At 31.1% G+C, this 25244-nt stretch overlaps 2 protein-coding genes across 3 annotated transcripts; both read left to right on the forward strand.

Annotated features, from left to right (window-relative positions):
- Nucleotides 1-13930: 13930 nt before the first annotated feature.
- Nucleotides 13931-19328, forward strand: LOC118046839 (importin subunit alpha). Of its 2 annotated transcripts, none has more exons than XM_035055892.2 (10): nt 13931-14308; nt 14423-14611; nt 14704-14835; nt 14960-15145; nt 15247-15410; nt 15512-15590; nt 16853-16981; nt 17486-17613; nt 17708-18087; nt 18863-19328. In XM_035055892.2, exons 1-9 carry the CDS (start codon nt 14081-14083, stop codon nt 18084-18086), a joined length of 1614 nt encoding a protein of 537 aa, XP_034911783.1. In that variant the 5' UTR covers nt 13931-14080; the 3' UTR covers nt 18087; nt 18863-19328. The 2 variants fall into 2 exon arrangements, with proteins under 2 accessions (XP_034911783.1, XP_034911782.1); XM_035055891.2 differs by having other exon boundaries at nt 13933-14308; nt 18866-19328.
- A 1670-nt stretch (nt 19329-20998) lies between these two features.
- LOC118046838 (uncharacterized) lies at nt 20999-23787 on the forward strand. Its single transcript, XM_035055890.2, has 3 exons — nt 20999-21803; nt 21928-22305; nt 23233-23787. The coding sequence occupies exons 1-3, from the start codon at nt 21398-21400 to the stop codon at nt 23592-23594; spliced, it is 1146 nt and encodes a 381-aa protein (XP_034911781.1). The 5' UTR covers nt 20999-21397; the 3' UTR covers nt 23595-23787.
- The last annotated feature ends 1457 nt before the right edge of the window (nt 23788-25244 follow it).

Here is a 25244-nt window from a genome sequence, read left to right on the forward strand (position 1 = left end):
TTCTTATGGTCTTCTAAATTGTTTTTGGAATTATATTATTGAAATCTTTTGAACGATACTAGTCGTGTTAAAGATAGAGTTTCAATTTGTTCTTAATGATTTTTTTCTTTTTTTCTCTCTCATCTCTCCCTTCCCCATACTAAGTTAGTTTGTGTTAACATTTCTAGCTTCGTTTCCATCTCCTGCTTGCATGTATATATAAAGTGAGGAGAAATGCATCGAGTGAGTTAATGTGCATAGGTGTGAAAGTGAGGGGAGTAGGGGGGATGCATTGGGTGAAAATGAAGAAGTGTTTTTCATTTCACTCCATTTGGGCCATAACATAAAGGTATTGCCTTTTATTTCAAAAACTTTTGGGTCATAGCTTAAACATATTAATTTTTTTAACATGTAACATCATTTTCCCTTTATGTCTTTTAAATAGACATGCTTGAAAGGCTTTAACTAGTAGAGATGAGAGAAGAAAGCTTACTCATTTGTACATGTGATGTTACCTTTTGTTTTTATTGTGACAGATTTCTTGTAAATTTTTATCAATGTGTATACAAGAGAGAAAGTAATTTAATTGTCTTACTTTGTTAAAAGAAGTAATAAAGTAATAAGAAATGAGTTTTCAAGTAAGTAATATGGTATGTGTAAGTGTTCAGAACACGAGGAAGTTTTTTTTTTTTTAGTAGTCATATAAAGTGGAGAAAGATCATTGATCTTTTTTTAGACAAATGGTTATGAAAATGTGTAAAAGGATCCTTTATCCTTTTAGAGGCAAATGGTCATGGAGACCTATAATAGGATCCTTGATCCTTTTAGAGATATTGGAGACATATATCGAAATTCAATCGAGGTACATTTGGTGACATAGAGATCTCGTCTTAGAGATTTTAATGAATACATGTTTAGAGATACAAAGATCTTGCCATGTAGATTTTCATAGTGACATGTTTGGAGATATGAAAATCTCATTGTGGAGACTTTCAGATAGGCATATTTAAATATTTTAATGGAGACATTGAAGATATGAAAAAAAAAATACTATTTTTATTGAAAAACTAAAAAAATATACAATTCTTAGAGCTAATTCGAGTAATATTTGATTTCAGGTAGAACAACAAATGTCTAGACTTCCTTACTTGTACTTTTATTTTTAGGTTTTTTTTTTCTTGAACTGGTGAAGGTAATCTCTAGCGATCAATCTTTTTATCTCATTTTTCAAGGTGTGACATTCTTTAGTGTCACGCTAATGGTCATGATGAAAAAGACAGAATTTGTTAAGGTTTCTTGTATTTGAGCTATTTTTCATGGGAGATGGATATTGCATAAATTCTTTTCCTTTGATAGTAGCAAGCATCCCAGTCTGTGTGGTGGTTGGAGGGGTAGTAAGAGCTCGAGGAATGTGAGACAATTATGAATGTCTATCATTGGCTAAAAAATATGGTTTCAACCTAGTATAAAAATATATACTTGTAGATAAAATATCATATAATATGTTAATTTAAAAATATTAAATGCAATAGATTGTATGGCATTATGTTTTGACTCCTCGAAGATTTATAGGTGTATGTATAATGGTGAGAGAAAAGAGGAGAGAGATTGTGTGAGAGAAAAAGATGGAAATTATAAGGAGAAAGAAAAAGATGGGCTGGTGTCATCTTTTCTAACCAGTGGTGAATAGTGCAAACACGCATCACATTAGATAGAAATAAATATTGAAAAGAAAGAAGGTGTTTGATTTACATTAAATGTGGTGTGTGTTTGCATTGTCCATCATTAACTAGTAAAGGTGATGTCAACCCTGTATGAATTATGTACTTGTATAAAATATATCAAAGACTATGTTACTTTAAAACTATTATATACAATGGGAATGTGACATCGTGTTCTCAATCTTTAGAGATGAAAAATATAGGTGTGCGCTTAATGGTGACAGAAAAAGATGGAAATGAGGATAAAAAAGAGAGGGCGAATGTCGAAAAGGGTGAGTGGGTGTTTGGATGTTGGCCTAAAATACCATGAAAGGTGAGTAATCATTTGGGCCAAAGCCCAAACGGGCACAAAATAGTGAATGGTTGTTTGGGTCATTTAAACAACATATGTGGCCTACTCTAGCCACTTCTGGTGGTCTTCCACTGTATTTTTTAGAATTGTATCATCGAGATGTTTTCAATGGTGCTGGTGGTGTTGAAAATGGATCTTCAATGTGTCTTTAGTGACTAATTCTGTCTTTCATATTTTCTTTCCCTTTTTATGATATCTTTTTTTTTCTCATGGCAAGTGAGGTTTGTTAACATTTCTTGCCCTATTTCCTTATATTGCATGCATGTATTCATAAAGTGAGGAGAAATGATTTAATGTGCATGAGTTTGAAAGTAGGGTAATGTGTATAGGTGAAAATGGAGAAGTGTTTTTCATTTCACATTGTTTGGGTCGTGGCTTAAACAAAGTGGTCTTTTATTTTACTCTATTTAGGCCATAAATAAAGTGGTTTTTATTTTACTTTGTATAGACCGTGGCCCAAACAAATTGATTTTTTTAACATACATCATCGTTAGGGAATCCTTTTACAAGTTTGATGGTGTTTCTTTTTTGAGCTAAATGACAAAGTTCTTTAATTGGTGAAGGAGTAAAGGTTTTTTCCATGGAAGATAGCTTGTGCTCCATCATCTTCTTTTTTTTTACTCACTCTCTTATCTTTTTCTTATTATTTGATTCTTCAATTTAACTTTTTTATGGTCTATTGGTTAGTTGTAGCAGATGATATCAAGGCAAGCATGCTTGACCTCATCTAAAATAGTTTGTTTCAAAGGATGCATGTTCATTATGAAATTAATTAATCATAACTTGGTTATTGTTATAAGTCCTTGTTGTTTTCAAAACCATATAGTTAGTCCAACTATAATTATATATGTTTATAACTTGATTATTTCATCAATTTCATGTTATTTTTCAATTTTTGTTTTAACAAAGTAACAAGAAAAGTAAAGCAGGGAAGGTGGTAAATTTTAATTAGAAAATATGGATTTTGGAACAAAAATTAGTACATTAAGGATTGTGGATGCTGGTAATGGCATTATATGATAATTTTTTATTCTATAAAGATTAACTAATTAATTTTGATAAATTAAGGAATTACCTTATAATCTACTCTATTTTTTTTTTAGTGTTTACAAATATAGATAATCGGTTGCGGTAAGGTGGGTTTTTAGTATGCTTTCATTTTAAAATCTTAAAGATTATTAGATATTATGGTAACTTTTAATTTTTACATAACCACAAAGAAAAAATCTTTATACATACATATATATATATATATATATATATATATATATATATATATATATATATATATATATGGTGCAACTTTCCAATTCAAGAGTATGTAATTTATTTTTTCTTGTTTCATCATGCAAACTTTCTATTTTTTTCAATTAGATGCTCCTATTAGATCCCTTTGTTTTATACTAATGAAATCATTAAGTTGACATATACATGGTAGAATGTCCAACAAGTGTGCATGAGTTTTTTAATTTATTTTTTATTTGAATGTCAATACTTTTATTCTTACTATTTGAATGTCAATACTTTTATTTATTTATTTATTTATTCTTGCTATATGAATGTATAAAATTTTAAAGCTCGTCAATTGAATGCTTTTAATAGAACTTGTTAGTTGCTTGTTAATGTTATGTTCAGTGTCAAGTTAGCATCTTTTCGTGACTTATATTTGGAAAAATAATAAAGAAAAGAAAACAAGAAAGAAAAGAGAATATAAGGTTCAAATTAACAAAAAAAAAAATTAATCAATCCAACTGGAATGATTGTCTTAGTTTTGATTATAATACAAAGTTTTGGTAGATTTAATTGTTATAAATTTTCTTTATTGTACATCAAGTTGGTCTTGATAATAAGCAATAGCAAAAACAATTAAATGACAATGAGTTTTGTTTTTTAATGAACTCTATTATGGATTTGAATTTAAAATTAAAAAAATTATTTTAGCATCCTATAATTGGATTATATTAGTAATCAGCCATTATAGTTTAAAAAATTACAATTTACATCCTAAATTTACAAAAATAAAATTAAATATGATAAAATGACTAAGCTACCTATACATATAATTTATAAAAAATATAGAATTTCTTTCTTTAAACCATATTTACCGCTCTTCATATACAATTTTTTTCTATTCACTTGATGAACAAAGATTATGAACCTAAATCAAAATCAAATTAGTTTTTTTAAGCAACAAACAAACAAAATCCCATAAATCTTACAATAATTCATTCAATCTTGAGTTTGTTCCTTACCCTACATAAACAACTCATAAATCAAATATAATATAACAAAAACTCCATAAATCAAAACACTAATTTGGTTTTGAAATGAGATTTTACTTTTAGAAAAACATTCAGATATGAATTTGTATTTACAATAAATAAAACAATCCCTTCTTTTCTCTTTTTTTCTCCCTAAAAAATTAAGAAAAGAAAATCGTAACTTCATTATCTTAATTTGTCTTTACAACAAGCAAGTTCTAGATCAAGAATCAATGATTTTAATGTAAGGTTTTTGTATGTCACAGGGTGAAAAGAGAGAGAGTGTTTCATACCTTATTTGAGATGATATGATACTTTAATCCACAACTCAAGTAGATGGTTTGAAACCTAAAGAAGCAATTGATTGAAGGTTTAGATTTCAAGGAAGGCCAGAAGCATGCTTAAGAAACTTACCATTTATGCACATTGGCTAAGCCTATAAAAAATATTGATGCATTTGAAATGTTCATGATGCTTAACCTAGCCATTTGTTTTTAGCTATACCATGATTCTTTTTACTTGTTTATTGAATCATTACACATGCTACGTTGTGGGTTAAATTAATTTTTTAATGTAAAAAAATATTTAGGTGTTACTAACTTGTTTTCTAGTAAAAAAATTAAATCGTATAGGTGTTGATCTGATATAACCTAATCAATTTGACGGGTCCAAATACAAACTAAAGAACTATTAGATGTAGTGTGATTAAAAAAATTCAAGGCAACATATTTTTTTAAAAAATAAATATTGAGACGAAAACATATTTGATAGACCTGGATTAATTTGTCAAATCCACGATTCAGATCATGAGACTAAGATAACTTTATAAAAAAACAAATGAAAACCAAATATGAAACTTAATTCTCAATTAAACCAGTGTCGAATGTTGAGATTTAAAAAAAAAAATTAAAAAATAGACTAAAAAACAAATAACTCGGGTTAATTTGTTTAAGCTATAACCCTGGTCATCTAACTGATATTACTCTATAGAAAGCAAAGCGAAACAAATTATGAAACTTAATTCTCAATCAATCCAATATTAAAGGACAACATTGAAAACAATATAAATAAAAAACAGTAAAAGAAACTTAAGTCAATTTGGGTTAACTAATCAAACTCGTTATTCAGGTAATGAGACTAAAATAACATCATAGAAAGCAAAAGATAAATAAAGCCTAATTCTAAATAAACCAAATATTATATGATGAAATTGAAAAAAAACAAAAACAAAAAAGCCCAAGTTAAGTTACGACTTGGGATAAACAATCCTAATGTTTTAGAAAAAAAATAAAAAATAATTAAAAAAATAACTTGATTCAACTCAGGTTAACTCGCCAAACTTGTAACTCGAGTAATGAGACTAGAATAACTTTACAGAAAGCAAAATGAAAAGCATATATGAAGCCTAATTCCAAATCAAACAAATGTTAAAATTGAAAAAGAAAAAAAAATAACAAATTTTTTTGACATGAGTTAATCTGCCAAACTCATGATCTAGGTCATGAGATCGAGATAACCTTATAAAAAGTAAACAAAAAAATAACTTGTGTTAGCCTAAGTTAACCTATTAAATCTATGACTAAGGTTATAAGATTGTGATAACCTTATAGAAAGTAAATCAAAACAAATTATGAAACTGAATTTTAAATAAACTCATTGTTGAAGGTTAAAATTGAAGGGGAAAAAAAATCAATCTAAAACCATGACACTATAAAGTAACTTTAGTCTACACGGGTTAACCTGTAGAACATGTAACCCGACTCATAATACCGGGATAACCTCATAAAAAGCAACCAAAATAAATCATGAAGCCTAATTTATAATTAATTTAATGTTGAAGAATGAAATTTTTTAAAAAATACCAATTAAAAAAGAGAAAAAACTTATGTCAACTTCCATCAAACTCACAACTCAAATTATGAAAGCTAAATAACATTTAAAGTAAATCATTGAATTAATGTTTTAATAGAGGGGATTTGTTAGGTTTTGGTGCTGACACGATTAAAGAGTTGATGTTTTCTCCCAAGTACAGAAGTGTCGAAGCAATAAATAACCTGGTAAGACCGGGGTCAAATTACAAGGAAGTTAACTATATAAATTATAAATGACAACAACAACGACGACAATGACTTTGAGATGTAAGATTAATGTGAAGATTAAACAATGATAAAAACAGTTGTCAAGATTAGAGGATCATATTTCAAATAAGTATAATAGAAACTCTTTTTATTACTCAATTGGAAACCACACATAAAGGAGGTTCCAATTGGATGATTTGTCATTAATAGCTCATTATAAATTATTAACATGATCATATTAATTATCTTATTTAAGTAAAACCAAACTTTTAAATATTGTCAAAAATTTATGATGCTAACTTATGTTAACAACAAATCAAGTTCCTTTCATAGCACAGGTGTAGGTTATACTATATGGTTAGCTAAGAAAGTGCCAAGTATTTGTTGTACTAAATGTTATACAACATAAATTTAGATTAACCATTTAACAAGCAAGGTATTAAGAATTAATAAGATAAAAATAATAAGACATGTTAATAGCAAGTTATTTAGGATATAATCATTGAAGTCCATATTGAATTTATATTATACTTATCTTAACACCATTAGTGAAACATTTTCATCTTGACATAATAAACTTGGCTAAATATAATGAAGAAGAGAAACATAAATAAACAAGAGGAGAACATGATTATATAATTATAGTAAAGGAAATGAAAGGCATAAACAAGAAATTAATGAAATCAAAACTTAAGCATTACAAAAATATAAAGAAAGAGAGTAAGAACATGATCTTGATATGAAAACTAAGATGCCTAAATGTATGGCAAATGCCTCCTTTTATAGGCCAAAATTCAGAATTATTGATTTGATGACTAATTGTTGAGTTGGTGGTCACCTTTTGACTTGATAACAATCTTTATCTTATTGTTTGCAGAAAACATCATTACTAACATAAGAATTTGAACAGATAGTCTTAATGAAAGTTCTAGGAAATTGTCTCAGCTTTCCAACAAAACAAGAATGAGGTCATTTGAACTTCCAGAACTCAAGATATGGGCTAAACTCTAAACAGTGTCTAACTGTAGGATAGATTTCAACTTCTCTGTTATTGCTACAATTTGAACTTGAAAACGGTTCTTTTGAATCTTGAACTCTTTATTAAAGTTTTAAACCCATGTCTTAACTTTCTATCCATATAAACCAGACCTAAATCCAAGTTCTATAGCTCTACTTATGATCCAATAACCAAATGGCGTTCTAATTTGAATTCAACCAGCATCTCTTTTCTAAGTTTAACCCTCACTTTGTCTTCTCAATTTCAATAGTTAAACTCATCAATCAATCCTTTGATTTATGTGATAGGCTTGCATTTAAAATGAACATTTACCATAAATTAAAGGTGTCTTTTATTATCAGACTTGTTATTATAAAACATGTTCTAGTTAAGGAATTATTGATAATTCAAGTGCAAAACGATAATATAAAACCTTGATAAAAATAAAATTATAAGTTCTAATCAGGTGGCCTGATATTAGGAGGTTAAAAATGATGAGGATGGTGGCTAGGTTTTTGGATTGATTGTAAATTTTTGGGTTATGGGTTTTTCTGAGTATGAAAATCTTTAATCTATGTGCATTTCATGCGAAAATAGAGGATAAAAAGGGGAGGTGGTGGCTAGAGTCTTTTTTAATTTAATGGAAAAGTTGTAATATTTAACATAAAAGCTATTTAGTCATTAAATGAAAAATAAATTACAATCTTATAAATAATTAGATTTTTTTGTTGACTTTTTTTGATGAGAATGTTAAGTATTAACACATATATAAAATTCACAGTATAAAATATAATTTTTTTTAAACTGTAGCAGGTAATTGCAAATTAGACCAAGCTATAGGATGATAAATGTAGTTTTTCTTTAAAATTATTATTAGAGGTGAAGAAATATTTGGGTTATCTGATAATAGAGAAAGTTGAATGAATATAGAAAGATATATTGGCTCATTGTCATTTTTAATCAACCTTTAAAGTTATATTAGGCTTGAAAGAGGTTCATCAACCACATAAAATCAATTAGCATTACTTTACCCTAAATTGGCACATCAGCACTCAAGATCACCTCTCCTTTTCTCTTAAAACCTTAAATGAGCAATTATGTTTACATGGGTATGTTGTTTTGCCATGGGTTGATTTCATCTACTTTTTTAGGAAGGACAAGTAGTTTGAATCTAGTTCAAAGGATAAAAGCCTTAAAAGAACAATTCTATTTTTTATATATATATATACTTCTTAACTTTGGAAAATGATTTTCATTACCTACTAGATATTTAATCTAAGATGTGTCTACTTCCTAAAAAATGCCTTATCTATAGGTTAGGGTCTTTTCTTTCATGATGATAAAAATGGGAAAGAGTGTCACTACGATAATATTTTTCTTACTATCCTTAGATTAAAAAAAAAATGGAGACAATGGGGACAAAAAAGACAGGATAGGACAAGAGACAAAATTATGTTTAGTTGTGATATATAAGATATAATAATTATCTTTGTATCATGTTTGGTTAATGGTGGACAGGACATAATAACAAAAAAATATTATACTTAATATGTATATTGCTATCAAATTTACATATTAAAAAATAATAATTAGATAGTATTTTTTATTTACTTTAGTTTATATTGAGTGTTAAATTTATTGGTAGTAAAATAACTATAGTTATAAAATTTGAACTTACTTTACGAGTCAAACTGGGACTCAACTAACCCCGTCTAAACTGGTCCAGATTTAAGAAAAAGTAAAGAAATGATTGACCTAGCCTAATCTAATAAAAAATGCAAGTCAAACCGATCAAAATTTACATTAATAATTTGTTGGATTTAAAAAAAAAACTTTTTTAGTCAAAAAAATATTGTTTTGATCCTTTAAAAAAAATGGTTAACTTGGGTTGACCCTTTCAACTTATGACTCAGGTCTTGTTCTAAATCGACTTCTGGGTTGGATTTTAAAAATACGATAACAATCATTTTTATCCTTACATGTCTTAGTTAGATGATTTTGTAATTAAATGTTTTTTACAAGGGTATTTTAAGGATAAAAAATAAAAAATATTGTTTATGGAGACATGTCTCTTATGCACCTTCTATTTTAAAATGGGAAAAATTCACTCCAAAATTATCTCATATACAAATTTATTTTATGTTTCTTATTTGCACTTTGTGAGAACCTACCAATTATTAACTTGATTTAGTCTAGCTATCATATAAATCAACAAAAAAATTGCGCCATATTTTTAAAATGACGAGGGGTTGTTTCACCAATTATCTATCCACCCCATCAATTTATGGTCTATCTTTGTAGTTCTTAACCTTTACTCTAATATGAATTGAGCCATATCTTAAAGAGATATCAATTTCCTCATGTGACAAGTTTTTCTCATCCTAATTAATGCTTTTTTTTAGAAAAAGAAATTGTATAGTATTTAGGATTCGTCGCTCACCGATTTTAGTTTTGTACTAAGGGTAGAAAAGGTTGGCTAAAAGGAAGATCAGTAGGGAATGATTTTTTTTTTTGTTTTGCTGATCATCACTGTAATTGGTATTCTTGTGATTAGTTTGATTGATATTTTCTTTTATGTTTCATATTCTTTTTTTCCTATAGGGATAAAGAAATATAACTCTTCCAGACTATAAAAAGTTTGATAGAGTTACATTTAATTGTTAAGAAGTTAGTCATTGTTTATGACGTAACAAGAGATGGAACAAATAAGTGTATTAATGAATTGTTGAATTGAATTTCTAATGTGATCCATTTGAGTCAGGTTAGAAAAAAGTGTAGAGGGATATGGAATATTAGTAAATGATCTTATGCATGCTCTTTGATTCTAATCACACTAGAGGGATTGTTTTTTATAAGCCCTTGTTTTATTTTATAATTGACTTCAGGCTTAAATTGATGACTTTCGTCGTGTCAAGGTGACATTATACCATTAAGTTATAACCCTTCCTTTGCCCCTACTAAGAAATAAAACTAATTAATCCTAAGTCAAAGGGTTGAGAAACTCAACACTATTATTCTTAAACAACTTGGAGTCGAACCCTTTTTTTATAATATTAAATATATGAAAAAAAACAGAAAAGTTGAATTTAATTTTCAATAACTTCTATTTTAAACGCTAAAACTTCACTTCAACCAGCTCTACTTTTTTCCTTATTTTAGGATAACTAAAAATAATTGACTTCTTCACTCATGGATTATTATATCTAAAATGCAAACCGTCTATTTTGTGTATCTATTCTCTTTTAAGTGACTTAGATAGTTGAAACCTACATCATTTGATTGGAATGAAATTTGGAATGTGTACTTTTTTGATGACATGAATCGTTTAAAAAATAACCATATTTGTTTTGTGGCAAATCTTATACAAGATCAATTTGGATTGACTTTAATTCGTTTTAAAAAATTTGGTTATAGGAATTATATGTGGAGCAACTAGACACCAACCCCTCAAAATTATTATATTTAACTCCATTAACAACCACTTAATGCAAGGGATTTCCCCCCCTAATGTTTAACCTTAACTAACATGCATAATTTTTTATCAAATTGCTAGATCGAGATAAAGCTTTGCTAGGAGATTTTAGAGACTTTGTTTCTTATATGATTAAAATTTCATAGCCATCGAGGTTTGAAAAAGCTTATAAGATTTATAATATTGAGTTTTGATTAGATAAAGTAATGAGTAATAAAAATTCAAATTAAGGTTTTTTTGTTGTGACCCTTTTCAATATTATTGTGTCTTTTAATTTTTATCATCTTTTTCATGTTGTTTTGTTTGCATCAATTGATATTAAAACCCAATAATTTCTAGTGATTAGTTGTTATGTGCTATTGAATAACCATGGTTAAAAAACATTATAAAATAGGGTGTGTTTGTGCAAGAGAAAATAAGGAGGTTCTCTCTAAAAAAAGAGACTTTTAATAGCTGGTAATAGAAAACATGAAAAGATAAATCACATAATTGACTTATTAGTTAGCGATTATAAAATTGCAGAGGTAAGTTAAATAATTATCTTGTTAATTAGCAAAGACAAATAAGAGAAAATAAGAGGATCATAAAGAGAGTGATCGCAGATTCATAGTCATCTTTGAAAACTTAATTTAGAGGCATGATCAAAGGAAATGGCTTCTTGATTAGGACAAATGTGATATTGAAACTAATTTTTTTTTTTTTACGATTTTAGTTATTTTGCATATTGAAATCAACTATCAAAATTTGACAATGAATAAACTTAATATGTCATTGAACTTGGGGTTGTAGAAATCCTAAAAATTTTATAAATTATGATCTATAACGATTCTCTCATAATATTTATTTGATACTTTAAAAGAGTTTTTTGGAACTAAGTTTGAAGATACTGAAGTAGTAGACATTTTCAACTACAAAGAAATCAATAAACTAACCTATTGTTCATTGACAACAATCAAGTGTCTAAAGTTGATGCTTGAAAAATTTCAATGTGGTTTTGGTGTTGTTAATAAAGGTGTGTTGCAAGAAGGGATCATCCTAATTATTGTCAATGACAATAACATTATATTGGATTTTAAATTCAATGCTAAGTTATGAGATTTTGATATGGTGTGTGTAGTGAAGAATTAAAAAGACTTAGGCCGACCAACAAGAAAAACATATTATCTTTTGTGTTACACATGACTTTGAGTCTCTGCATAAGCATGTTGCTAACATATATGATATTTTCAATAAAAATAATGAACATATAAAAAGTTGGTAACTTTTAAGCGGATATCCAATGGATTGAAGTAATAATAATTTGAACTCATGGATGAGTTCTTTCTAACCTAGAGAGAATTATGTATGACATTTTTTTTTTTTTTCTAAAATGCACTTTTATGTTAACAGGTATAACATTCAATCCACTTGTTGGATCGTGGTAAAAGTTTTTTAGGAGATTCTAGATGCAATATTTTCTATAAGACTTTATAATCATCAAGCTTAAAAAGATTTTTAAATAAAGTCCAAAAGTTATTATCTATAATTTATAATATTTTCTTGGTTGATTTAAGATTTTTTTTTAATAAAAATTATAACTCTTTTATTATATTTTTAGATTTGTTGAGGATATTTTTTTTAGTATATAAGGAGCTTAAGAGATATGTACTATTAATTTTTTATTAGAGAAAATATTGAGTAATATTTTTCAAATTAAGGTTTTAATATGATGATCCTTTTCAGCATAATTCTATCTTTTCTTATATTTTTTATTTTTCTTGTGTTGTTTCATGTATATTCAGTTTCTCTTATTCTTATTTTTTTTTATTTAAACATATTTTTTTTTGGTTAAAATTATTTGTTAGTTTTCACTTGATAAAAAAAATAGCCGAAATAAAGGGAAGAGGTGGAATTCAATGAAAAAATCACCAATTAATTATGATTTATAATATAAATGCTCAAATATTAAAGTTTTGAAAATAGATATATTCATGCAATATAAATAAAAGTACAAATGCCCAAATATTAAAAAAATATATATGTAATAAATACAAATAAATTGAAAGTTTAATCATATTTGGTGAGACATTTTAGCATATCAAGTGTTGATTTAACAACTATTTTAGCAACAACAAAACTAATCTATAAGAACTTGAATTAGAAAAAAAAATTATATTAAGATTTTGTACATTTTATAAGTCCGTAAATTGCAATGGACGAGCACACCTTCTACTTGGTTGTTTTAAGAAAAATTATTACAGCAAATAAGAGAGTCTCTTATTTGATTTACTTTTGTATTTTTTATGAATTAAATTTTATTTGAAATTTATATCAATATTCTTAAAAAAATTTCAAAACACATTTCAATTCATAGGATTCAAAACAAATTATTAAGTTATAAAGTTGTGTAAATTAAAATTCTAATATTCATATTCAAGCTAATTCAATTCAAAGTTATTTACAACTATTTTTAATAGTAATTGATAAATGAAATTATAAATTCGTTTATATTTCTTGGTATTTATTTTTTATATTTCTTGAAAGATTGAATTATATATATTATTTTTGGTCCTTTTTTATATATTTTTTGAACAATTAGATTTTTAAAATAAACTTGATGTTAGGTTTATATTCTAATTATTTATATTTAATCTTGTATGATATATATGATACGATTTAATACTTTTATATATTTAGTGTTTTTTCTGGATATTATCTATGGTAAATAAAAAGATTATATATTTTTTTTTTATTAATTGAGAATTTCCACCCACCCAATGAAAAAGATTATTTATGTATTGGAAATTAAATTTCCATTCTCTTCTAACTACATTTCCATCCATCTCAATTGAGAAATATTACGGTTCACTCCTCCTGAGTTATTTTATCTTAATTTCATTATTGTTTTCACTTATTCCTATTTGTAGACGAATTAATAAAATATAATCCAGGGGGCAGAAAAGGAATAAAGATAGACGGCGGCGGAGATCCGTTAGGACTCCCTCTACTTCAAATTCAAAAAACCAAATGGCAGGTGTCGTTAATAAAAACAAAATCCAAGCCCTCTTTCACAGGCGCCGGTAGATGAAAAAGCTCTATAATAGAACCATCCTTCTGCCTCCTGAGTCCTGTCTATTCAAACAAAATCTGAGAATCCCCTCCAAATCCCTCTCTTTACTACTATCCCTTCTACCCTTCCCTCACTGTACAAACACCTCCGTCACAGTACAATCCAAACGCCATGTCGTTGAGGCCGAACGCGAGAGTGGAGGTGAGGAGGAACAGGTACAAGGTGGCGGTGGATGCAGATGAAGGGAGGAGGAGGAGAGAGGACAACATGGTGGAGATCCGAAAGAATAAGAGAGAAGAAAGCTTGCTTAAGAAGAGACGTGAGGGACTTCAGGCCCAACAACTTCAACAACAACAAGTCACCTCCTCTCTTAACATTTCTTCCGCTTCTGATAAGCCGGTACTCTCTCTCTCTCTCTCTCTCTTGATTTAATAATAGGTGGATCAATCAATTATTTAGCAATCAGTATGTTTGAATGGAGGTGATGGCTTTGCTAATCTAATCTGATTGCAGTTAGATACTCTTCCGGCAATGATTGCTGGTGTTTGGTCAGAGGACAAGAATTCGCAGCTTGAGGGAACTACTCATTTCCGAAAGCTGCTCTCGATAGAACGCTGTCCTCCGATCAATGAAGTTATACAATCAGGGGTTGTCCCCCGCTTCGTTGAGTTTCTTGCAAGGGATGATTTTCCACAGCTTCAGGTTTGAATTTGTTCTTGCTCTATGTCTCTCAGTTTCGTATCGGGCTTCATTATTACTATTTTAACTAACGTTTGTTTTAATGTCTTGTATAGTTTGAGGCTGCGTGGGCACTCACGAATATCGCTTCTGGGACATCAGAAAACACCAGGGTTGTAATTGACCATGGGGCAATCCCAATTTTTGTCAAACTCTTAAGTTCTCTAGCTGATGATGTCAGGGAACAGGTAGACGATGTTACCATTTTATGGAATTTATTTTGTTTTCATTTTACTGATGTATCAAGGGGACACCGTAATTATTCCTTGATTCGTTCGGTAATGATAAGTTTACATTTTTGTGGGATAATAGGCTGTTTGGGCATTAGGAAATGTTGCTGGTGACTCACCAAAATGCCGTGATCTGGTCCTTGGCCATGGGGCTTTGATGCCTTTGCTTGCGCAATTCAATGAACATGCAAAGCATTCATTGTTAAGAAATGCAACTTGGACATTATCAAACTTCTGCAGGGGCAAGCCCCAACCTTTATTCGACCAGGTTTGACTTCTAAGATGGACTGCTTAAATGCAGTTGCGATACTTCATTACCCACTTTGATAATTTTTGCTAATATATGTGCTGTTGAAATTCAATGAGCAGACAAAACCTGCCCTCCCAGCTCTAGAGCGTCTCATACATTCAAATGATGAGGAAGTCCTCACAGATGCATGCTGGGCTCTGTCCTATCTCTCAGATGGATCCAATGAAAAAATCCAAGCTGTTATCGAGGCTGGTGTCTGCCCCCGACTTGTTGAGCTTCTACTGTGAGATTTAAATTTAGTTCGCTCTTCATATATTTTAGACCTTTTTTTTTCTGGCATTTGCTTATGAAAGTTGAAATGATCTTTACATTTTCTGTTTCCAGTCATCCATCTCCGACAGTGCTCATCCCTGCTCTACGTACAGTTGGAAATATTGTTACTGGAGATGACATGCAGACTCAGGTATTGGTTGTATCTTTATTTTCCTAGTTATCTCTCCCCTTCACCACCCCCACGTTTATTCATCTTACTGTTTGGTTTCTCTTCCATGGTTTTAGTCACGAGTTCATAATTCGCATAGCTTTGTTTATGTTAAAACCACACTACACATTCCTCTGACAGTGGTACTGATCTTAGCAAATGGAAATACTTATGTGCCGGCATTGCTCATTTTAGATGCACAGGTTGAAAATATATAGATGGGAATGCATTTTTCTTCTTGATGGTTCATAATCTACTATTCTAGATTAGCTGACATTTTCTTTACACTTTCACAACTTATCACATACAACTTGGCATGCTGTTTTGCACCAATTATGATAGCATGTAATGGGTTAGTTTCAGCTGTTGCTTATGGTTTTCAGGTTTTGAAACCAATATTTGTCTTATTTTATCAAGTCAATACTTGTCATGCCTCATTTGATGAAAACTGATATAGAGGAGTCTAAAGGTTTTATGGTGTCTATTACCCACTACCACCCTCTTCCAGTTTCCAATCAGTACAGAGTAGTAAGTGGTCTTTTTTATTTAATATCATTGACTTGAGTGAAACCTCCTATATGTGAAGGTCCAATTGTCTTGAGACGAACTTGAAGGTGGTTTGAGATTTGAAAAAATTTCCATATTTACAAAACATCAAATTGTTTCCTGCCCCAACAATGTAGTCTAATCCTTGTTAGGAGGTTATTCTATGGTTTGATGGAAGTCGCCTCTCACTTTCTTTTTGAGATGTGTGCAGATGTGCCTTAATTTTTAAGGAAGTGACTTTTTGTTTCTATTTCTGAAAGAAATATGCTTGAATAAATAATGATTTTTGGTTGAGATGAAGTCTACGTTTGTGTCTTAGCAGAATTGATAATCTTGCATGTTAATCAGGAAAAAAAAATTGGAACCTATTGAGAAATAAAATTTTTGAGATTTGAAAAGCTAAAAGACATGTAAGACACCCCGCTGCCTGTTACTATATGCAACTATGAAATGTGAGAACTCAAAACAACTTATCCAAATAATCATAGAGAGGAGAAAAAGGGAACAATAAAAATTTAATTTAGAATTTCTTTAGATGATATCATTTATAGTTTTCAGCTTTTTTCAATTGATTGTCTGATGATATCTGCAGGATGCCTTGTTGGTATGATGTGTTGTGTGCGTGTCATGATTGCATGACTTGAAATTGTTATATTCTGAGCCAATGATGTAATGCTTTATGATATTCCTGATCCCAGTGTATGATAAACCATCAAGCTCTCCCATGCCTTCTGAACTTACTGACAAATGATTACAAGAAGAGCATAAAAAAGGAAGCATGCTGGACAATCTCGAACGTCACAGCTGGAAATGTAAATCAGATACAGGTGAGCCTGTCTATTCTGTTATGTCATCAGTGCATCGATGGTTTGGCTGAAATTTGTTTAGTATGTCCTTTAAATTTTGTGATAACATCTCCAATCTACTGACTATTATAAAGTTGAGATATTTGAGGGATAGGGGAGTCTACAGAGTTTGTCGTGGCCATTTATTCATACTATTTTTGAGTCCATCTGGTAAAATGGACTCTGTTTGAGTTTATATCTTAATGTATGCAGGCCGTAGTTAAAGCTGGTGTTATTTGTCCCCTGGTCTGACTGCTTTGAAAGGCTGTGTTGATGATTGTTTTCAATTGCTTTGAAATGCTGTGTTGATGATTGTTTATATACCCTCAGTTTGTTTTACAATAGAACACTTATATACATCCTTTGATTTTTCCAAGTGACGATATGTTGAGGACAGCTACAGACAATCTAAAAAACCTTTCAACTTTCTATTAGATGTTTATCAGCTATTTGTCGTAATGGGCATTGCATTTCCAAACTGCACAGGCGGTACTTGAAGCAGGTATTATTGGTCCTCTTGTCCAATTGCTTCAAAATGCTGAATTTGAGATCAAGAAAGAAGCTGCTTGGGCAATTTCAAATGCATCATCGGGTGGAAGCCATGAACAAATCAAGTAAGTATTTTCTCTTCCATGATATTCTTCTCCACTGATTAGATAATTTGATTTATTGGTAGCTAAGAGATTCAATTATATTTGTGCATTGTAGGTTTCTGGTGAACCAGGGATGCATCAAGCCATTATGTGATCTTTTGATTTGTCCCGACCCTAGAATTGTCACAGTTTGCTTAGATGGTCTAGAGAACATTCTAAAGGTTGGGGAAGCTGAAAAGAATTTGGGCAGCACAGGAAATGCAAATCTGTACACCCAAATGATTGAAGATGTTGAGGGTTTAGAAAAGATTGAGAACCTTCAGAGTCATGACAACAATGAAATATATGAGAAAGCAGTGAAGATTTTGGAGACGTATTGTGTGGAGGATGGTGATGACTTTGAGGCATTTCCTCCTGGTGATGCTTCCCAATCTGAATTTCAGTTTGGTGGGACCGGAGTTCCTGTTCCTTCTAACGGATTTAATTTCAGTTAAGGTATGCAACTTCTCTCACCTAGTTCGTAAGTAGAGGTGCTATTTATTTCTCTTTACAAGTGGCAGTTGACATTTCACCTGAGACTATGCAATTCCTGCTTAATAGGGATTGCTTGTTTTTTCTATTGATAATTTTTTCATTAATTGAGGTTTGACATTTCCCAAGTAGCTGGTGGGGAATGTGCAACTATGTGGATTTTGGTTATCAGTTTGCCTGTCATGGGCTCCCATTTGGTGTGATTTCTACGCATGCTGGGGAGGTCTTAACCTTTTTATGCGCTTATGTCATGTATAAACTACATATCTGTTTTAATATCCGAATGAAATTTTGAAACATATATATATGTAGTTTTGAGTGATGTTTGCAGTTGAATTTTTTTTTTTTGGATTCGAGGAAACCCCACCCTCCGGAAAGCGCACTTTGTGGGCCCAGATAAGCGAGTAAAACCCCGGCTGTCCCAGGCTCTTACAAGAAGTGTATGCCCTGACTCGAACTCAAGACCTGCTGTGCAGATCTTAAGCTCTTTGCCACCACGCTACACCCCTTGGGGACATTTTTTGCAGTTGAATGCTTCTCTCTATTTCGTAAAACATCATATAGCATCACTGAGAGGAAATTAACATTTTTCTAAAACTCTACATTTCATTGCAATTTTATTTTGTTCCTTCAATTTTATTACAGTGATTGGATTATTTCCTTCATCCCTTTTTCTATATCTTAACACAATAATTTGCTGCAAAGGTTAATTTGTACTGTGTCACCTTTTATGTGCCAGCAGGACCTAAGTTGATGGTGGAATGAAGCTGAGAGTCCAGGTTTCAATCGATGAATGTTGTTTTTTTCTTTTTGGGTAGGGAAGTCAAATGCCACCGGATCCTTCTCTGGTTCATATTCGGATGTGGTCGAAGAGAATCTCTTTCACAGAGGTTTTAAAATAGGTTTGTGAAGCCAAGAATTGCCATTGCTGGTGGAGAGTACAGAAAGTTTGAGTCTTTTTTTTTTTTTTCTCCTTTTCCTTTTGCTGGGCATTATTTTGCATGCCCTAGTTTACCATACCACAAGGATGGAGCTGCTTATCACAGCTTGCATCCATCCGTCTGTTTTATAATTTAGAGCAATGATAGGAAGAAACTACACATGCTATTTGTTCTTTCTTTTTAAGGTCTTTTCATATCAGTTTGGAATCTCAAAATTGTCATTCTGATTAAAAGAAACTAGAAAATGCACCAATTTTCAGTTTCGAGGTGGGATTTTTGCTGACTGTGAAACAAAAAAGAAGAATTTTTGATATAAAATTTACTATTATTGCTTTCTGTTTCATGAGTAAAACTTTTATTGCATCCTCATACATATGGTTCTCATCTGAGCTGTTGCTGTCATATGATTGTTGAGGTCTTTGATATCCTTCTCATAATTTTCCTTCGTCTAAAGAAAAATAATATCCCTTGCGGGCATGCGTGTTTAACATAAGCAAACAAGTGCATTTAACATACCCAGCTTGTACAATCTTCTTAATTAGCCTTGTCTGCATGGCTGCTCAATTATTGACATAATCTTCGCGATAATGTAAAATGGCATAGGCCATGTGTGAACCAATAAAACCAATAATTTATTGTATTTTTTTTTTAATCCATGCATTTTTTTTCTTCATTAAAATTAATTAGAAATTAAGTATTACTATTTATTTTTGTTTTAGTTATCTCTATCTCATGACTTGTATAATAAATTTATAAATTAATCCAAAAAAACTTGAATATTTTTTTTTGATTTATTAGAAATTGAGTTTCATGATTTGTTGTTCTACTTTATCTTTCTCTTTGACTATTCTTGTTTCATAACTAATTTATATCATGGACTTGACAGGTTAATTTAATTGATTTTAATTTTTTTTAATTAATATAATTTTTTAATTTTATTATTTAACATTTAGTTAATTAAGAATTAAGTTCTATGATTTGTTTTGGTTTGCTTTTATTAGGTTATTTTAGTCTCATAACTTGAGTCACGGGTTTTGCAAGTTAATCTAGATAAAATTAAGTCGTTTCATTATGTTCCTTTTTTTAATTGATTTTTTTTAATTTTATCATTTAACAATGATTTGATTGAGAACTGAGATTCATAATTTGTTTTGATTTACTTTTTATGAGGTTATCATAGTCTAATGACTCAGGTTACCGGTTTGATATGTTAATTTAGGTTGATTCTAGTTGTTTTTCTAATTTATTTTTTATGAGAATATCTTGGTTTTATAACTCAAGTTATAGTTTTAACAAGTTAACACTGGTTAACTGAGATTATTTTTTGTATCTTTTTTTAATTGATTTTTATTTTTAATTTTATCATTTAATATTGGTTTGATTGGAAAATAAGTTTCATGATATTTTTCAGTTTATTTTTCATGAGATTTATCTTGGTCTTATGACCTGAGTCATGAGCTTAACATATTGATTTAGATCATTTTCTAATATTTTTTTTTAATTACATCAATTAATAATATGTTTTAAAAATTAAATTTTATAATTTATTTTGATTTATTTATATGAGGTTATCATGATTCCTGAATTATGGATTTGATAAGTTAATTTAGATTGATTTAATATATTGTTATTCAATATTTTTTTTTAAAAAATATTATTTTAAATTTTTTTCAGTCAAATTATATTTTTATGAATTATTGGATTGCATTTAAAACCATCAATTCAATCATTCACACCAAATTAACCCTTTGTTAATTTAAGTTTTTTCTATTTAAAAACATTAACAGCACTCAAATAAGTTCTTTTTTAATGTTCATGAAAAAACTAATTTGAAATTCATCTAATCAGCAGCGCGTGAGCTTAGTAGTGCACTAAAAAGGCGGTGGCTGAAAACGACTTGGTTGATTGGACTAGAGAAGGAACGTCTACCCTTTGCTCTTTAGCTATGTCTGCACATCACTTCGCACCAAGACGAAGCAGTACGCTGTCTCTTTCCTACCATTACAGGGCCTTTCTACCTAGCAAATCTTTTGATTACCATGAACGGCAGAAACGTGGGTATTTCGGTAAATATGGGATGGTGGTTCTCGAGCTACTCCACAAGTGAAAGAAAGAGCCCGGAAATAGCCTCTTCGCAGCATCCAACTGGTGTACAGCCCGTAACCTTTGGACAAGCCTTGTGGCCGTGAGAGATTATCTTATCCCTTTGTTTTTCCGATCTGTATTTCGCAACGGTGCCTTCATGGTAAAATCAAATTGTTCGATTTCAATATGCCTTATAAAATATCATTCCCATCGTTTTTTTGCTGAAGTTCAAGAGCTGAAACAAAGGTATGAAGAGCCAACACTCTTCAAATGATGAAGATGAACACCAACTGTCAAGTCTGGGTTACTGTTGGTGGAGATCAGCAGCAAAGTTTGATGAATGTGTTAGGCTTAAGTCTGACATCCCAAACATTGCAAGCCTTTCTCCAAGGATCAGAGTTCTTAGAGAGTTGGAGAGACTGGCTTTGATTGCTCATGAAGGGCTCAATGAGGTCAGATACAAGCTACAAATGTATCGTTCAGGTGATTTCTGGGTTCCCACCGGAGGTATCAAGAAGGAAGAAATGGACATTCCACCAGTAATCACTATTCTCCTGGTGGGTTTCTCTGGTTCTGGCAAGAGCTCACTTGTCAACCTTATGTACAGTGTTCTTGGTCGGTCTGGACTCATACCTTTTGCTCAAACTTCTTCTGGTAAGTTTATTGTGCAGAGCATGGCACAGCCATGAGTTTGCATTTACACTCCGAAGGGTTAATAACTGTGGACTAAGAAACATTTTCTGGTAGCATTAGAACTAATTTGACTTCGTATATGTAGGCAGTGCTTCCAAATACACCACCATGTACATGGAAGAGCACAATGTAATGAGATCGTTGCAAGGTGGGTTTTGTGTGTACGATTCTAGAGGGTTTAGTTATGGTAAAATCGGGGATGCTCTTGAGGAATTGTCAAGTTGGATGAGTGATGGGGTACACCATAACCAGCTGTGCTTGAGATCAGGTGATGATGTACTGCTGGAAGATGATGCAGAAACTGCTGGTCTAAGGCCATCTTCAAAGTTTGTGCAAAGGACAGTGAATTTCTCAATGGTGGTGGTTAACATAGCAGAGGTCTATAAAGCTTTAAAAGCTAGTGATTCCAAGCCATTAGAGGCCACTAGAGAGCTCTTCCACTCCCCTGCTTTGAGATATTGCAGTAAGCCTTACTCTTTACCATCAATTTCATCTTCCAGAGGGCGTTTGGTGCAGGAATGATTAGATGTTTTGATGGAATGTGATTCTAGTATTTGATTAAAAATTATTAATAATGGATTTTTAATATCAACACAAGTATTATCTAAGTTTAAAACTGAAGTATTGAAATGAATCAAATCATAAATTTAACTTCATAAAATTGATTGAAGTTATCGAAATATATAAAAGTGTTTAAATTGGTTTCTTGACAAATATATATATATACATAGACTAGTTACCTAAAATATTTGTATTATTATCAAGTAAAAACAGGGGTGTTCTTGTTAATTTAATATTAAAGTCTTGAGATTTATTGGGTAGCAAATGCAAATAGATGAAGATCTCGATATACTTGGAGCAACTGGACTTGCTAAAGATATTGTGGTTATTTATGGGCTCTAAACTTTGACTCCTGCAGCTGATGGGGATCTTGAGTCTCTTGACGAATCTCTCGATAATATATCACAATAGAAAGAGAATTTTGTTTTTTACCTTGTATACTCGAGTACAACTAGTCACCATTAGTAGACTGACAGATGTTGAATACCATTCCATTCATTACCTGTTTGAATATGCAAAAATCTTTTCCAGATGGGGTCGATAGTCAAGATATTTCAAACACCCCCCCCCCCCCGAGTCTTGACTCAGAAGAGTTCCAATTCATTCTGCAGTTTTCCTTGTTCTCGCCTGCTTGCATCAGAGCTTTATTGCGTTTATTTTTCTGATCCAACCCCTGTTTGAGTATTTTTTAATCATGCATGTGTAACATAACTATGCTGCTATGAATAAAGCATTGCCATAGACAGAGCCTGGTTCATTTGGTTGTGCGTACAGTGTACATTCATGGTAAATTCTGAAACTTTTTGTGTTGGCTTCATTGTGCTCACAGATGAGAATCCTATCTTGATCCTGACACATGGTGACTTGTTGACAACTGAACAGCGGATCGACATCAGGATCAGATTATGCGAGCGTCTAGGAATATCAGAGACAAACGGGGTGTACGACATTGTTTGCCTCACAGAGTATGGATTTCTCGCTGAAGAATCTGATCCTGTTACAGCCTATGCCGTAACCGAAGCCGTATACAGGGCATTGCTCATCTCAGACAGGGGGCATTTTCCAAAGAAAAACCTCCAGGACTGGGCAGTGTTCCTATTTTCATGGTCAATGTACCTAATGGGTGCTCTCTTCGCTTTCCTTGCTGATCTTTGCTCTAAACTTGGACGGAGGGGTAAGTTGAAGCACTGAATGGAAGAAGCGTCTGATAATTTGCTCGGTATATCCAGTACTGCACATATTTTATTTGTACCAAAGACTCTCTCCATTAGACTTTAGATGGTCTGACTTATTGATTTGATGTAAATAATGCCAAGGCTGGAGCAGTTGAACAAATAATGCCCCAAGGCTGGAGCAGTGAAATCCATTGATTTTATTTTTCTGCAATTATCTTGTGTTTTTACTCTTGCATTCCAAAAGACAGTCCAGGCAATTTGATCTCAAACGAACGTGTCCCTGATGAGCTTGCAATCCACAATAGTAGTATTTTAGACTTGTAAAATCTGCCATGTAGAGTCTGCATATCCTGCTAGTCTCTGCTACACACCTTATTAAACTCTTATATCTGAACAGTTGCAGACATGATTCCGTGTTATCGGGGAACATGCAGCTCTCTGCCACCCTTTGCATTGGTGGTGATCTCTCGATGCTTCAAAAGGCGGTCTTTTTTTTATGCTACGAGTGGAGTTCAGTCTCATGGCTCAATCATACAGTAATTATTGGCAAAGCCAAAGATTATTCAGGCATCCATGACGGAGGAAAATCAGCAAAAAGCACCAGCATTATTAGTTTATAGTCACTAGTCAGCTCTGTTTGGAGTTTAGAGTTTAGATTAGGGCAATTCTAACTTACAGCACAGGATGTTCCTTTTCTTTTGTGTGGCTGGGGACCAGAAAGCTCCCAGGCATGGTTGGCTGTCTGTGTCTGTGTCTGTGTCTGGTCTAGAATCTTTGGGCTGGGTTTTGTCTCTTCTTGCGTCGTTTTCTCTTTTTTAATCGCTACCACCTCAAGCCTTACCATAACTTCATTTGTTTTTCATTGCTCATTAACAACTCTCAAGAGACAAAGAAGGTGTTTGGGAGTGTGATAGCGGTTTATTTTCAAATAGCTTTTCGTGTCGAAAAGCATGCCAATAATGTTTTTTTATTTTTTAAAAATTATTTTTGATATCAGCACATCAAAACGATCTAAAAAGTACAAATCACACTTAATTTTAGAAAAAAAAAAAATTTAAAATTTTTTAAAAAACAGGTTGAAACTCAATGCCAAACAGCCTCAAAAGGCTCCTCTCTTCTTGATTCTGTTTCAGGTATATGGAAAATATTATTTTTTATATTAGTATATTTAAATAATTTAAAAAATAATTTTAAATAAAAATAGATAAATTTTCTTGAAATATCATTTAAACCAGAAACGGCGTTTTCATCCTGACAACATGTCATAATCCATTTACATAGATTGTGTGGAGTGCTTCGGGCTTCGAGCTTCGAGCTTCGAGCAATCTCTTGCTAGGGGTCCGACAAGAAAATTGTGTGGTCAATGCACAGGGATCCCATTCTGGTTGCATAAAACAGAGATAAATCTTTATTTTAATGGAAAATAAAACAAACTGTAACCCTTTTTTTTTTTGCCATAGAGATCTTCCTCAGATTCATTCCTCTAACCAAATTACAAAGAAAAAAAAACCTGTTTGGTTTTTTGTTTTAAAAAATTTAAATATTTTTTATTTTTTTACTTTAAATTAATATTTTTTTAATGTTTTTAGATCATTTTAATGTATTAATTTCAAAAATAATTTTTAAAAAATAAAAGATATATATTATTTTAATATATTTATAAATA

Source organism: Populus alba, chromosome 2, assembly GCF_005239225.2.
Source record: "Populus alba chromosome 2, ASM523922v2, whole genome shotgun sequence".
Classification (NCBI taxonomy): Eukaryota; Viridiplantae; Streptophyta; class Magnoliopsida; order Malpighiales; family Salicaceae; genus Populus; species Populus alba.